Consider the following 16925-nt stretch of genomic DNA (forward strand, 5'->3'; position numbering starts at 1 on the left):
ATATTTAGTTTTGTGCCTTCTAGTCATGCAATTAGCTATTCTAGCATGGAAAATATATATGCTTTGGGTAACAGAAATACCCGCTTTCTAAAGTTTAATGAAAATTGAACCCTTAAATATTTTGAAAATAATTTAAAAGAGCTTGTCTAAGTTTTAGTTTTTTTGTTGTATTGGGGATCACAATTCTCCAGTCTCGTAATGTAGGCTTTGTTTTTCTAGTACATAGAAACCAAAATTGTTATAGGGCAAATAGTTGTAAACAATGGAAACTTTAAAAATGGAGGTAGGAAGATGCTGTGGGCTATGTTGCAGAAAAAAGCGTTTTCCTAGACACGACAGAAAATGCTAGACTTATTTTTTAAGATTTTTTAATTAGGATGAAATGGTTACAAAACTGAAAATGAACATATTTCAGTTTTGAATATAATTATATTTGCAAGACACAAGTGTATTGGAAAATGTTTCTTCAACTATTAAATGTCTGTCTGTGTGTATGTTTGTGTGTATGTTTGTATATACATATATATCAAGCTATTATTTTCCTAGCATCTGGCTGCAGTGGAGGAGAGGAAGATAAAATCTCTTGTTGCTCTGCTGGTGGAGACTCAGATGAAAAAGCTTGAAATTAAACTGAGGCACTTTGAAGAATTGGAAACCATCATGGATAGAGAGAGGGAGGCGGTGAGTTTGAACATTCTGGGAAATATATATAGGAGAGGGCTAAAGAGAGATAATGTTACAGTGTATAATAAAGACAATGAATGAACAAAAATCACTGATTATTTCCAGCTTGAGTATCAACGGCAGCAGCTACTGGCTGACAGGCAAAACTTTCACATGGAGCAACTGAAATACGCAGAGCTGAGAGCACGTCAGCAGCACTTCCAGCAAATCCAAAACCAACACCAGCAGCAGCACCAGACCCCTCCAGGAAACCAGCCTGTGCCCCCCACTGCCCATTCCATCCCTGTACCACAACAGTCATTGACTCCCGCACCTGTAAGCTCAGCTAACAGTGCAGAGGGACTTGGCCAACCCACAGCACCTTCAGCACAGCCACCAACGAACAGCCAACAACAGGGGTGTACACAGCCCAGTCCGGCACACAGTGAGTTCTTGGGGAGTGGAGGGAATGTTCTGAATTTATTTACAAAGTATCCAGCGCTTCAGTGCATCTAATCCTTGCTCTGTGTGTGCTTGTCTTTATTTATTTGTATAGAAGCCTGATACATGCTGCTTTGTTGAACATTATATTAATGAATTATGCAACAAAGTGAGCTAGTTAAAGAAACTGTATTAGTAGAATGGGCAGGCTATTAAATATGGTAAGAATTTGGGTCACTGCTGAATTTGTCTTTGCACAGTTAGAATAAAATTTAGCAGTAAGTAAAATCTGATATTAATACCTTGTATAAAGCAAATATTTATTTATGAAGGCTTGAGAAATCCTAGAGCAAGCTCCTAAATACATAGAACCCCATGTAAAAATAATTTTCTAACATTTTTGAAGAACTTAAATTGATATGAAACCCAAAAATGTTCCTTCTTAATTCAGATGGGCATACGGTTTTATTTTAAATAACTTTACAATCTACTTCTATTATTTAATTTGCTTTGTTCTCTTGATATCCTTTGTTGAAAAACATACCTAGGTAGGCTTAAGAGCAGCAATGTCACTACTTGGAGCTAGCTACTAATTAGTTGCTGCACATATGTCTCTTGTTATTGATTCATTTGATGTGTTCTGAACGATCCCAGTGATACCTTGCTGCTCCTTTAACAAAGGATACCAAGATTACAAAGAAAATTTGATAATAGAAGTAAATTAGAACCAAAAATGTGCAGGCTTTTAAGCTTACAGTCTTGCTTTTCAAATAAAGATAGCAAGAGTACAAAGAAAATTGATAAAAGGAGTAAATTAGAAAGTTGCTTAAAATTGCATGTTCTATCTGAATCATGAAATAAAAAATGTGGGTTTACTATCCCTTTAATATGCTTTATAACATTAAACCTCTAAATTTTCAGTAGATTTGCATAATAAAAAAAGACAATGCAATAGCACTTAGTCTAAACTCACAAATGAGTAGCAGATTTTTTTCTGACAAATTTCAGTTATATCCATTTCCATTCCTGTATCATGTGACAGCCATCAGCCAATCACAAATGCATATACGTATATTCTGTGATTTCTTGCACATACTCAGTAGGAGCTGCTGACATAAAAAGTGTAAATATAAAAAGACGGTGCACATTATGTTAATGGAAGTAAACAGAAAAAATATTTAAAATTGCATGCTCTATCTGAATCATGAAAGTTTAATTTTGACTTGTGTCCCTTTAAGGTTAATGAAAAAAGCAAACAATTTATGATTCATACTATCTAATGTAAACATCCGTACATATTAAGAGTAAGTAGTGTGGAAAAGGTCAATTTTAACGTTATACTATGAGACCAATTTATTGATAATTCCATCAGGGAGGGATGAGGATAAAAATATGTAGTATTTAGTGCTCAAGGAATATATACCAGACGAGATCGCTACCGCCATCTATTATGTTACCTTAGAGGGCTTCGTTCCAATAAAACTCCACATTTTAAAAGAAATCGAATTTACCTACTTGTAGATTGCATGCTTTATCTGACTCACAAAAGTAAAATTTGGGGTTTCATGTCATTTTAATTGTATTGAGTATTATTCTATGTGTTAAGGAATATTGGAGTTTGCCTTGTATGTCTGTTCTGTGTAAGTGCCGTCAGTGGAGATATTCATGACATTTAAGATAGACACAACTTGGCAATATAATGCAGAAGTAAAGTCATAGATGCATCATTGGGAGCACCAAGGTGTTTTTTTTTTTTTGTTTGTTTTTTTACCACTACCTACTTGGTCAATTCATCTCAAGTGGTCCAACATAGGTTGCTTGACCATTTTAAAATGTTTTACATTTTTTTCGTTATTTCCTCTATGTGATAGTATTGCAAATCCACCAGTTTTTTATATTTATTTTACTTGGTTTAACCACGGCAGCCATCTTTGTGTCATGTGCACGACAAATTTTGGTTATACAGATGTTTACATTAACCTTAGTATCTGAGCTCAAGATGGTCCCAGCTCAATGGAACAAAAACTGATCTCTAGATCACATTACAAGGTACATGTACACATGTAAACATTTTGCACATTCTTAAACCCTAGACTTAGAACTTAAGTCCTAATGTAATGATGAAAGTTCCACTTTTAGGGTCAATTTATAATAGGAAGGGTTCAGGTCTCAGTCCTAAAATTGTTTCCCTTCACTTTCAGGTTGATTATCTCTGGTGGGGGATCTGAAATTTTGTAAACATTTTGAGTTTGAGATTCCACTGGTTAAAGAGCTAGGGCTGTTAGAAACCTGTAGAAAAGCCTACTTTAGTCCTGCTTTTCGAGAAATGACATAAAAATGAACTGTATTTCACACTAATTATGTTTATGGTTAGCATACAATAGATTATGCTTGTCAATGAGCTCTAAAATTTTACTACATTTTATATTGGCAACAGTGAAGCATGATCTATCATGTTGGTGCAGGCACAAAAGTAACGTTTTGTCAGGAAGATTTGTTTCTGAATGTCTGGGCATGCCCAAACCTGCAAGTGTATGGACACAGCTTGTTGGTGCGTTGGCTGCATTCTTGTGAGTATATGCTTGAAGCTGAAGTGTGTTAGTTTCAAGTGATGCGGGAATAGATTTTATCCAAATATGAAAATATACAGTGTTCACTTGTGTCTTTTTTACATATAAAAAGTGTCATAAACAGAGCTATCGTGTTGTTTCTCCAGTGATAACAGCAGTAAGTGACTACCGCTCAGAAGAAAAGGAGTTACTGTGTTCAAGGGTAGGATGTGATATTGCATCAGTTTGTAAGTACCATGAAAAAAAAATTCTATTGAAATGTCATCACTTATTTGGACAACTCAAAATAACTATCCTCTAAAATTTGTCCCTGGTATGTCAATGTGTCCCACCTACTACAAAAAAATGTTTGTGATTGAAAAAGAAACATGTATGGAGCAGAGAGAGAACTATCTATTATCCGTAAATTCTCTGCAGTAGTGAACTCAGATTGTACTGCCCTTAAAGGGACAGTACACTGTAAAATTGTTTTTATATGAATGCATTTTTAATGACTTGTTATACCAGCTGCAGAGTATAACCTTTATTAGAAATTGCATTTTTCTCTTGTTAAGTGTGTTCAGTCCACGGGTCATCCATTACTTATGGGATATATTCTCCTTCCCAACAGGAAGTTGCAAGAGGATCACCCAAGCAGAGCTGCCATATAGCTCCTCCCCTCGCATGTCATATCCAGTCATTCTCTTGCAAACCTCAACAAAGAAGGAGGTCGCGAGAGGAGCTGGAGTTTTTACTTAATTATTCTTCAATCAAAAGTTTGTTATTTTAAATGGCACCGGAGTGTGCTGTTTCTCTATCTCAGGCAGTATTTGGAAGAAGAAACTGCCTGCGTTTTCTATGATCTTAGCAGGCGTAACTAAGATCCACTGGCTGTTCTCGACATTCTGAGGAGTGGGGTAACTTCAGACAATGGGAATAGCATGCGGGGTCTCCCGCAAATGAGGTATGTGCAGTACAATATTTTCTGGGAATGGAATTGACTAAGAAAACACTGCTGTTACCCGTATGATGTAAGTACAGCCTTAAATGCAGTAGTAGTGACTGGCATCAGGCTGATAAATGTATGCACAATAGAGTTATTTTCTAGGGACTAGAATTTGACTGAAAAAATACTGTTAATACTGATATAATGTGTGAGCCTTAACTGCAGTAGAAGCGACTGGTAGCAGGCTTAGTAATAACTTTACACAGCATCTGAAATGTTGTTTTTTAAAACGTTTACTGGCATGTTAATCGTTTTGTGAGGTACTTTGGTGATAAATCTTTTTGGGCATGATTTTTTTCCACACGGCTAACGTATATTTCTGCATAGAAACCGTTATATCAGGTCTCCCTCTGTTGTAATAGGAGTGGGAGGGAACTTTTTTTAGCGCCTTGTTGCGCAGTTAAAATTCTAGCACAGTCTTCCTGCTTCTTCCTCTTTGATCCAGGACGTCTCCAGAGAGCTCAGGGATCTTCAAAATTCGTTTTTGAGGGAGGTAATCAGTCACAGCAGACCTGTGACAGTGTGTTTGACTGTGATAAAAGCGTTAAATCATAAATTGATTATCCGTTTTTTGGGTATTGAGGGGTTAATCATCCGTTTGCTTGTGGGTGCAATCCTCTGCTAATTAATACATTTAAAGAATTGTTGACTATAACTGAACTAGGTCTTTGTTCTTCAATTGTGTTTTTTAAAATACGCGCTGCAGCGTTTTTTATATTGCTTGTAAACTTATTGAAGTAATTTCCAAGCTTGCTAGCTTCATTGCTAGTCTGTTTAAACATGTCTGATACAGAGGAATCTGCTTGTTCATTATGTTTAAAAGCCGATGTGGAGCCCAATAGAAATATGTGTACCAATTGTATTGATATTACTTTGAATAAAAGTCAATCTGTACCGATAAAGAAATTATCACCAGACAACGAGGGGGAAGTTATGCCGTCTAACTCTCCTCACGTGTCAGTACCTTCGTCTCCCGCTCGGGAGGTGCGTAAGATTGAGGCGCCAAGTACATCTAGGTGTAAAAGATAAATAGGAGCGCCTATGGCTTAGGTACAGTCAGGGATCGCACTCTGGGTGGATAGTGTACTTAAATTATTTATTATAATATCCAAACATAAAAACAGAAATATGGAATTAAAACTTCAAAAAATCATGGATTCTGTACAACCTTATAACCTAATACAAAGGATACTACTTAATTGCATCAGTTTTCCTTATTATGAGTCAATTTTACGTGAATATGTGGAGGAGTTTATTTCCTCTAAATAAACAAGGTTATTATACCAAACTATAAGCCTTCACAACAACTAGTCACAACTAGTCGATACAAGTTCACACCGTATATATCAATACAAATTCACACCATATATTCCATAGGTGCGTGACAAAAACAATAACAATCTGTGGTTCAGAATATTATAAAAAACGATGATCTAAAGCGTAATGGTGGTGGTAAAAAACGTGTTAAAAATGGTGTTTAAAAAGGGGGTACAAAAAATGAATCACAATAAAAAATATAAAAAATGGATGACAATAAAAAATCAAAAACTCTAAAAAATTCCAAAAGGTCTTAGAAGAAAGTGGGACAAAACCGGTTTGTCAAAAAATGATGTGATTAAAATGACAAGGTGATATGCAAAGAAAAAGTGATCAATGTTGTGCATAAAAGTGATCAATATTGTGCATAAAAGGTGCTAGTGGTACTTGACTACTGATAAAACAATGATGTCTGACTCAAATAAATTGCTAACAATAAACAAATCCAATGTTGAATTTATCAGATTAACTTATGCAATATTATTACATAAAAACATATATAAAACCTAATAACAATTCCTAAAAATCCTAAAGTATTGTCCAGTTTATAGTCCAATATTGTTGGTCCACACTGGTAGGGGACTGGAAGCGAAAAACCAATTATCCTTAAAAACTGTCCTGATCCAGAGTCCTATTACTGGCTGGATGGACCTGAAATCAAAAACAGAAAGATACATCACATAAAGGGCCTTTAGGGTAGAGTCTAAATGGTATCAAACTTACCCCCAAAGCCAAGAATCCTGGTACTGGTGTAGCCTCACAAACCTCTACGCGTTTCGGCCCTGCAGCGGGGCCTTTTTCAAGATAATATGAGGCTATAATTGACTAGGCTTATATAACTAATATGGGGGAGTAGCTAGGTCAAATTGCGCCAAATATTGCTGCCGGCGGGAAAAATTACCGCCAAAATGCTGTCCGCTTCAGCATCCTACTAAACCGGATATCCGCTTTGCCGTATACTTCCGGTCGCGTCACTTCCGGTAGTTCCGGCCGATTTCCGGCTTTGATATTTCCGGCGGACGCACTGCCATCTTGGTAATTGGCAGAGATACTTTGTAAAGATATTTTTTGAGAAGATATTTTTCAGCTATCAAGATGTTTTTGGGTTGGCCGGCTAGGGGAAAAAAAAGGGAAATTGTGGGAACTATAAAAAAGGGGAGAAAATGGAAACTATTTCTATATCGTCATGATGGATGGGACTAGATTTTAGGCTCATGGATACCAGGATTTACATATTAGCAACCGGTATACTTAGGACATATACATAAAATTAAATGATTAATATAGCGACCTCTAAAACAGCACAATTAAGAACATATAGTAAGGATTCTATGGTATATTAGGGGTTCCTTCTATTTTTAACAACCACTTAATTGTTCACAATCTTGGTTGTTAGAATGTAAGGGGAATGATTGACATAAATGCTAGATAAGACCACAGACAATTGGATTACAATAAAGATTTTCATATTTGCGGGGTTCTTAACACCAGGATGACCCCTTGCTACTATATTGTGAAATGCTAAATAACTTAATAAAATCACTTAATAAAATCGCTGGAGAATCATTACCACGCTTATAAGGCATCTTATTCAATAAAATTGTGGATTCAATTTTATTTTATTTTATACAGCAGATATGAGGATTCATAAACCTCATAATGATTTATGTGGCACTGTTAACCAAAGTATATGTGGTGGCGGGTTCCTATATAATAATGATAATAGTAGGGAAGGATGTCTCTTAGGTATCGGTTTAGAGGGGTGGCTTATTCATTTTTGAAATAGATGTACTATTTCAAAACTGGCATTGTGTCCCTTCGGGTAGATGCAGTCCAAGTTAAATATCCACTTGGATTCTATCTTCAACATCTTGCTTTCCATGTTCCCACCCCTCCAATCCTTATTCAACTTACAGATCCCCATAAACTTGAAACTTTTGTTACTTCCCCCATGTGTTTCTTTAAAGTGTTTGTAAAGAGGCAAGTCTGTTTTTCCCCATTTTATCTGCAGTAAATGCTCCCGGATTCTGTCCTTCAATTTTCTAGTGGTCTGTCCCACATATTGCAGACCACAGCCGCATTCTATTAGATATACTACAAATTTGTCTGTACATCTGATGGTTTGTTTGACATGAAATACTTCATTACTTATTTTGGATTTAAAACAATTGCTCTTAATACCATGTTGACATGCTTTACATAGGTGGCATGGATAAAAGCCATAGAGTTTCTTGGCTGTTAACCCTAAGGTATTTGTCAAATTTGTATTACACTTAGGGATGCTTGGAGCCAATATTGACTTTAGATTCTCCGCTTTCCTGTAAATGAAGTAGGGTCGTTCGGTTAGATGTTCCCCTATGATATCATCGTCCTTGAGGAGGTGCCAATGTCTTTTCACTATGTCTTCCATTATCTTCTTTCTCTCATTGTATTGAGTAATGAATGGGATCTTGAGGTTTTCCTCTGATGTTGCATTTTGTTTGTTTTTGTATCCGAGGAGGCTTTCTCTTTTCATGTCCTTCACATCTCGTATAGTTTTATCTATATGTGCTTCGTCATAGCCCCTTGCAAGGAACCTGTCTTTGAGTGTTTGGGACTGTTTGGTCCAAGATTCTTCTTTTGAACAATTCTTTTTAATCTTCATAAGCTGCCCTTTTGGGATATTTGATATCCATTTTCTATGGTGACAGCTTGATTGGTGAATGTAGTTATTGGAATCGACTTCCTTGAAGTGTGTTGAGGTCTCGATTCTTCCATTCTCGACTCTGATGTCCAGATCTAGGAAGACAATGTGGTCTTTGCTGATGGTGTTCGTGAACTTCAGATTTGACTGGTTCTTATTCATTACCCCTAATGTATGTTCCAGGTCTTCTCTATTGCCTTTCCAGATGATTAGAAGATCGTCTATGAATCTTTTATAGAGGACCAGGTCCGCGCTCGCTGGGCAGGACTCCCAAAAGATGGTTTCCCATCTGCCCATATAAAGGTTGGCGTAGCTGGGCGCAAACCTGGTCCCCATAGCAGTCCCACATACCTGCCGGTAGAAAACCCCATCCCAACAGAAATAGTTGTGCCTCAAGATGTAATCTTTTCCGTCTAGAATGAATCTTCTCTGGGGTTCAGGAATACTTTCATCTTTGTCCAGATAGTTTCTGATGGATTCTAAGCCTTCATCGTGTGGGATTGAGGTGTATAGTGATGTCACATCGCTAGTAACCATTATATAGGTGTCATCCCATTCCATGTTCTTTAGTAAGTTTAAAACCTCAGTGGAGTCTCTCAAATATGAGGATAGTGTTTTCACGTATGGTTGTAGTTGTTTATCGATGTACTCAGATAAATTGCTTGAAAGCGATCCTATGCCTGATATAATTGGTCTCCCAGGGGGGTTGACTAGGCTCTTGTGGATCTTTGGTAGATGGTAGAATACAGGTATCTTTGGATGTTGATTGGTCAGATACCTGTGTTCTTTGTCATTCAATATGCCCATTCCATTTGCTTCAACCAATAGATCATCTAAAATAGTTTTGTGATGACCCGTAGGATCTGAATTCAGGATTTCATACGTCTCCTTATCCTCAAGGATCCTTTTGGATTCATTCCAATAGTCTGTTTTGTTCATCAAGACTACTCCACCTCCCTTGTCGGCCGATTTGATCACTAGGTCCTTGTTCTTTTCCAATTTTGATATTGTCTGTAGCTGTTTGGCATTCAAGTTTCTTTTGTGTGCTTTGGTGGAATTTAATTTCTTAATGTCGCTACATACCATCGCTTCAAAGGCTTCAATAGCAGGGCCTTTGCAATGAGTCGGATAGAAATTGGACTTAGGTTTCAAGTCCGTATGCTTGAAACCGTCTTTATCGTTCTGTCTTTGTGTGGTAGTGATATTCCTTTCCACTGACGATTTCAGGAAATACCTCTTAAGAGTGAGTTTACGAACAAACTCTTTCGTATTCAAATACGTTTGGAACTTGTTAAGTCCTTTGGATGGGGCACAGGAAAGGCCTAGCCCTAATACTGAGAGTTCTTCTGAATTCAGGTTCGTATCACTTAAATTGAAAATCCCTTTTACTTCTTTAGACGGTTCGGTGACTTTTGGTTTATTGGCATCTTCTTTCAGTCCTGGTCTGGTCTTATATCTTGACCCTGCTCTTCTTCCCCGATGTGTCTTCTTTTTATGGGAGTGTCCACGTTCTCCAACGTCACCTGTTTCCTTTTCCCTTTTGGTTCCCTTAGGGGTGGGTTGTTCTGGCCTAACCCTAAAAAAGGGGATGACGAAGAAGCTTCTGTGTCCTCCCTAGGAGCGTTACAGAGTTCTCTGGGATTGGGGGTGACCAGAGGTGAAAACCTATTCGGCATTTCTCTGTAGTTGTCCTTCCAGTCTTGTGGTCGTCCCCTCAAGTTACCTTGGGGATACTGATCATAAGGATAGTCTTCATAGGTCCTTTGCCTATAATGGTTCCCTTGTTGTTGTTTCCTCATATTTTGTTGGTAGAAGCCACTATAATTCCTGGGCCATTGTTGTTGGTCTCCATAAGTCTCTCTGTTAGAGTAATAATTGGGTGGTCTGTATTGGGGTGCATGTTCCCAATAGTTTGGGCGGTGGCCCCCCTAAAATACTGTTGGTGTGTATTGTAGGATCCCCAATTTTCATGTAGCCTATGCGGACCATTTCCGCCATCGTGCCAGTTTCCTCGGTACATGTTGTTTCTTCTCAAGTTGGTTGGTGGCCTCTGATCTTGGTATCTACCATTTGTAAATCTGTTATCCCTGAAATGATTCCCTTGGCGTTCTCCATTGGAGAATGTTCTTTGTCGTGATCTGTTAATGCCATATGGGGAATTATTTTCATGTTGATTCTTTAGAAATCTGACTCCCTCTCTAGTTTCTATATTTCTATTGATGTAATGTTCCTTGGGGGCTAGTTCTCTCCTGTCCTCTCGGATTTGTGGGTAAGAAAGGGATGGTTGTTGTGTCGGTTCCTTATGGTTAGGGTCACATCCTTCATTCACATTATTTCCGGAGATGTCCTGTGCAGCATTTAGGTCTCTATTTATCTTCTTGGTTTTCTTTGCAATTGTGTCATCTTTTAGTTTATTGATTTTAGTGTACAGGTGTTCCTGTTTTTCCTTGAAAGTTTGGGAGTCTTTAAATAAAGATTAGAACCCTTAAGCTGGCTAATGCGTTTGTTTCGGATGCCGTAGTGCATTTAACCAAACTTACGGCTAAGAATTCCGGATTCGCCATACTGGTGCGCAGAGCGCTATGGCTTAAATCCTGGTCAGCAGATGTAACTTCTAAGTCTAAACTACTAAACATTCCTTTCAAAGGGCAGACCTTATTCGGGCCCGGCTTGAAGGAAATTATTTCTGACATTACTGGAGGTAAGGGCCACACCCTTCCTCAGGACAGGGCCAAATCAAAGGCCAAACAGTCTAATTTTCGGGCCTTTTGTAATTTCAAGGCAGGAGCAGCATCAACTTCCTCCGCTCCAAAACAGGAAGGAGCTACTGCTCGTTACAGACAGGGTTGGAAAGGCAACCAGTCATGGAACAAGGGCAAGCAGGCCAGAAAGCCTACTTCCGCCCCTAAGACAGCATGAAGACAGGGCCCCCTTTCCGGAGACGGATCTAGTGGGGGGCAGACTTTCTCTCTTCGCCCAGGCTTGGGCAAGAGATGTACAGGATCCCTGGACGTTGGAGATTATATCTCAGGGATACCTTCTGGATTTCAAAACTTCTCCTCCACAAGGGAGGTTTCATCTGTCAAGGTTATCAACAAACCTAGTAAAAAAAGAGGCATTTCTACAATGTGTACAAGACCTCTTATTGATGGGAGTGATCCACCCAGTTCCGCGAACGGAACAGGGGCAAGGGTTTTATTCAAATCTGTTTGTGGTTCCCAAGAAAGAGGGAACCTTCAGACCAATCTTAGACTTAAAAATCTTAAACAAATTCCTAAGGGTTCCATCGTTCAAGATGGAAACCATTCGGACCATCCTACCCATGATCCAAGAAGGTCAATATATGACCACAGTGGACTTAAAGGATGCCTACCTTCACATACCAATTCACAAAGATCATTATCGGTACCTAAGGTTTGCCTTTCTAGACAGGCATTACCAGTTTGTAGCTCTTCCCTTCGGGTTAGCTACGGCCCAGAGAATTTTTACAAAGGTTCTGGGCTCACTTCTGGCGGTACTAAGACCGCAAGGCATAGCGGTGGCTCCGTACCTAGACGACATTCTGATACAAGCGTCAAGTTTTCAAAATGCAAAGTCTCATACAGAGATAGTTCTAGCATTTCTGAGGTCGCATGGGTGGAAAGTGAACGTGGAAAAGAGTTCTCTGTTACCACTCACAAGGGTCCCTTTTCTAGGGACTCTTATAGATTCTGTAGAGATGAAGATTTACCTGACGGAGTCCAGGTTATCAAAGATTCTCAATGCTTGCCGTGTACTTCACTCCATTCCAAGCCCATCAGTAGCTCAGTGCATGGAAGTAATCGGCTTAATGGTCGCGGCAATGGACATAGTGCCATTTGCGCACCTACATCTCAGACCGCTGCAACTATGCATGCTAAGTCAATGGAACGGGGATTACTCAGATCTGTCCCCTTTGCTAAACCTGGACCAGGAGACCAGAGATTCTCTTCTCTGGTGGTTGTCACGGGTTCATCTGTCCAAAGGAATGACTTTTCGCAGACCAGATTGGACGATTGTAACAACAGATGCCAGCCTACTAGGCTGGGGAGCAGTCTGGAACTCCCTGAAGGCTCAGGGATTGTGGACTCAGGAGGAGAGACTCCTCCCGATAAACATTCTAGAATTAAGAGCAATATTCAATGCTCTTCTAGCTTGGCCTCAGTTAGCAACACTGAGGTTCATCAGATTTCAGTCGGACAACATCACGACTGTGGCTTACATCAATCATCAAGGGGGAACCAGGAGTTCCCTAGCGATGTTGGAAGTCTCGAAGATAATTCGCTGGGCAGAGTCTCACTCTTGCCACCTGTCAGCGATCTACATCCCAGGCGTGGAGAACTGGGAGGCGGATTTTCTAAGTCGCCAGACCTTTCATCCGGGGGAGTGGGAACTCCACCCGGAGGTATTTGCTCAACTGATTCGTCGTTGGGGCAAACCGGATCTGGATCTCATGGCATCTCGCCAGAACGCCAAGCTTCCTTGTTACAGATCCAGGTCCAGGGACCCGGATGCGGTGCTGGTAGATGCACTAGCAGCCCCTTGGGTTTTCAACATAGCTTATGTGTTTTCACCTTTTCCGTTGCTACCTCGACTGATTGCCAGGATCAAACAGGAGAGAGCATCAGTGTTTCTGATAGCGCCTGCGTGGCCACGCAGGACCTGGTATGCAGACCTAGTGGACATGTCGTCCTGTCCACCATGGTCTCTACCCCTGAGGCAGGACCTTCTAATTCAGGGTCCTTTCAACCATCCAAACCTAATTTCTCTGAGGCTGACTGCTTGGAAATTGAACGCTTGATTCTATCAAAGCATGGGTTTTCGGATTCGGTTATTGATACATTAATACAGGCTCGGAAACCTGTTACCAGAAAAATTTACCACAAGATATGGCGTAAATATTTATATTGGTGTGAATCCAAGAGTTACTCATGGAGTAAGGTTAGGATTCCTAGGATATTGTCTTTTCTACAAGAGGGTTTAGATAAGGGCTTATCCGCTAGTTCACTAAAGGGACAGATTTCTGCTCTGTCTATTCTTTTACACAAGCGCCTGGCAGAGAATCCAGACGTTCAGGCTTTTTGTCAGGCTTTGGCTAGGATTAAGCCTGTGTTTAAAACTGTTGCTCCTCCGTGGAGCTTAAACTTGGTTCTTAAAGTTCTTCAGGGTGTTCCGTTTGAACCCCTTCATTCCATTGATATTATGCTTTTATCTTGGAAAGTTCTGTTTTTGATGGCTATTTCCTCGCCTCGAAGAGTCTCTGAGTTATCTGCCTTACATTGTGATTCTCCTTATCTGATCTTTCATTCAGACAAGGTAGTCCTGCGTACTAAACCTGGGTTTTTACCTAAGGTTGTTTCTAACAGGAATATCAATCAAGAGATTGTTGTTCCATCGTTATGCCCTAATCCTTCTTCAAAGAAGGAATGTCTTTTGCATAATCTAGACGTGGTCCGTGCCCTGAAGTTCTACTTACAGGCAACTAAAGATTTTCGACAAACTTCTTCTCTGTTTGTCGTTTACTCTGGACAGAGGAGAGGTCAAAAGGCTTCGGCTACCTCTCTCTCTTTTTGGCTTCGTAGCATAATACGCTTAGCCTACGAGACTGCTGGACAGCAGCCTCCTGAAAAAATTACAGCTCATTCCACTAGAGCTGTGGCTTCCACCTGGGCCTTTAAGAATGAGGCCTCTGTTGAACAGATTTGCAAGGCTGCAACTTGGTCTTCACTTCATACTTTTTCCAAATTTTACAAATTTGACACTTTTGCTTCTTCGGAGGCTGTTTTTGGGAGAAAGGTTCTACAGGCAGTGGTTCCTTCTGTTTAATGTTCCTGCCTTGTCCCTCCCATCATCCGTGTACTTTAGCTTTGGTATTGGTATCCCATAAGTAATGGATGACCCGTGGACTGAACACACTTAACAAGAGAAAACATAATTTATGCTTACCTGATAAATTTATTTCTCTTGTAGTGTGTTCAGTCCACGGCCCGCCCTGTCTTTTTGAGGCAGGTTCTAAATTTTAAAATTATAACTCCAGTCACCACTGCACCCTATAGTTTCTCCTTTCTCGTCTTGTTTTGGTCGAATGACTGGATATGACATGTGAGGGGAGGAGCTATATGGCAGCTCTGCTTGGGTGATCCTCTTGCAACTTCCTGTTGGGAAGGAGAATATATCCCATAAGTAATGGATGACCCGTGGACTGAACACACTACAAGAGAAATAAATTTATCAGGTAAGCATAAATTATGTTTTTATTTGTGTATATGATGTAGCTGGTTTTGTGTTTTCAAACCACAGCCTGTTACAATGGGTTGAGCGTTGGGTAATATTATATCTAATTATGTTATCACTTTGTGTACACATACTTCCTTCCTTATCTTATATTTCTCCAACATTGGTGTGTCTGGTCCACGGAGTCATCCTTACTTGTGGGAATATTCTGCCCACATAGCCCCTCCTCAGGCTCCGCCCCCCAGTCATTCTCTTTGCCGCTCTGAACAAGTAGCATCTCAACGGAGATGGTGAAGAGTATGTGGTGTTTAGTTGTAGTTTTTTATTCTTCTATCAAGAGTTTGTTATTTTAAAATAGTGCCGGTTTGTACTATTTACTCTAAAACAGAAAAAGATGAAGAGTTCTGTTTAAAAGAGGAGTATGATTTTAGCAGCAGTAACTAAAATCAATTGCTGTTCCCACGCAGGACTGTTGAGCCCAGAGAACTTCAGTTGGGGGGAACAGTTTGCAGACTTTTCTGCTCAAGGTATGACTAGTCCATTTTCTAACAAGACTGTGTAATGCTAGAAGACTGTCATTTTCCCTCTTGGGGATCGGTAAGCCATTTTCTTAGACTCTTAACAGAATGAAGGCTTATTAATGGGCTATATACTGGTTGACACTCTTATGGGCTAAATCGATTGCTTTATTCTATATTTATATGAGGTTTGAAGTGTTTTTCAAAACTTGTGAATTGGGGAACGTTTTTAGGCGCCAGGCAGTAGTTTAGACACCTTCCCAGTCAGGAAGGGCCTTTCACTCTAATAGGCAGAGCCTCATTTTCGCGCCATAATTGCGCAGTTTCTTTTGGATGCAGTGCATGCAGCTTCATGTGAGAGGGTCTGGTGGCTATTGAAAACGTTCCTGGAAGGCTTATTTTGGTATTGTATAACCCCCAAGGACAGGTGAAGTCGCAGCAAACGCTGTGGCTGGGACTGTAGTGGTTTTAAAGGGGCTAATTGATAAAACAGCTCTGGTTTCCTCATTTAAGGGGTTACAATCTTGGGGTGCTAAACTTTTAAGGCATTAAGACACTAGGGTGCAAATTTGGTAAAGATCGGATATTTCCTTCATAGTTTTTCACATATCCAGAAATAAAGTGTGCTCTGTTTAACATTTAAAGAGACAGTAACGGTTTTGTTTAAAAATGGTTTTATTGCATTTATAGCCTGTATAAGCCTGTCTAACATGTCTGTACCTTCAGATAGATCATGTTCTGTATGTATGGAGGCCAAGGTGGTCCCCCCTTCAAATGTATGTGATAATTGTGCCATGGCGTCCAGACAAAGTAAGGACAGTACTGTCACATTTAATAAGGTTGCCCAAGATGATTCCTCAAATGAAGGTAGTGGGGATAGTTCTTCATCCTCTCCTTCTGTGTCAATACCAGTTATGCCCGCGCAGGCGATTCCTAGTACATCTAGGGCGCCAATGCTTGTTACTATGCAACAATTAACGGCTGTAATGGATAATTCTATAGCTAAAATTTTATCCAAAATGCCAGCATTTCAAAGAAAGCGTGATTGCTCAGTTTTAAATACAGTAGAGCAAGAGTGCCCTGATGATAATTTATCTGTCATACCCTCACACCAGTCAGAATTGGCAGTGAGGGAGGGTTTGTCGGAGGGGGAAATTTCTGATTCAGGAAGAATTTCTCAACAGGCAGAACCTGATGTTGTGACGTTTAAATTTAAGTTAGAGCATCTCCGCGCCTTACTTAAGGAGGTACTAACTACGCTGGATGATTGTGACTCTTTGGTCATTCCAGAACAATTGTGCAAAATGGACAAATTCCTAGAGGTCCCGGTGCACCCTGATGCCTTTCCGATACCTAAAAGGGTGGCGGACATAGTGTCTAAGGAGTGGGAGAAACCAGGTATACCTTTTGTCCCACCTCCTATATTTAAGAAAATGTTCCCCATGGTCGACCCAAGGAAGGACACATGGCAAACAGTCCCTAAGGTCGAGGGGGCA

General features: G+C 39.8%; 1 protein-coding gene across 1 annotated transcript in view; it reads left to right on the top strand.

Annotated features, from left to right (window-relative positions):
• The window catches only part of SMARCC2 (SWI/SNF related, matrix associated, actin dependent regulator of chromatin subfamily c member 2), a 422396-nt gene that overhangs the window by 270273 nt on the left and 135198 nt on the right, over window positions 1-16925 (top strand). The window contains 3 exon segments of the mRNA XM_053708105.1: window positions 547-681; window positions 790-1108; window positions 3821-3901. Of these exon segments, the coding sequence (XP_053564080.1) occupies window positions 547-681; window positions 790-1108; window positions 3821-3901 (535 nt within the window).

This window comes from Bombina bombina, chromosome 3 (assembly GCF_027579735.1).
Source record: "Bombina bombina isolate aBomBom1 chromosome 3, aBomBom1.pri, whole genome shotgun sequence".
Lineage (NCBI taxonomy): Eukaryota > Metazoa > Chordata > Amphibia > Anura > Bombinatoridae > Bombina > Bombina bombina.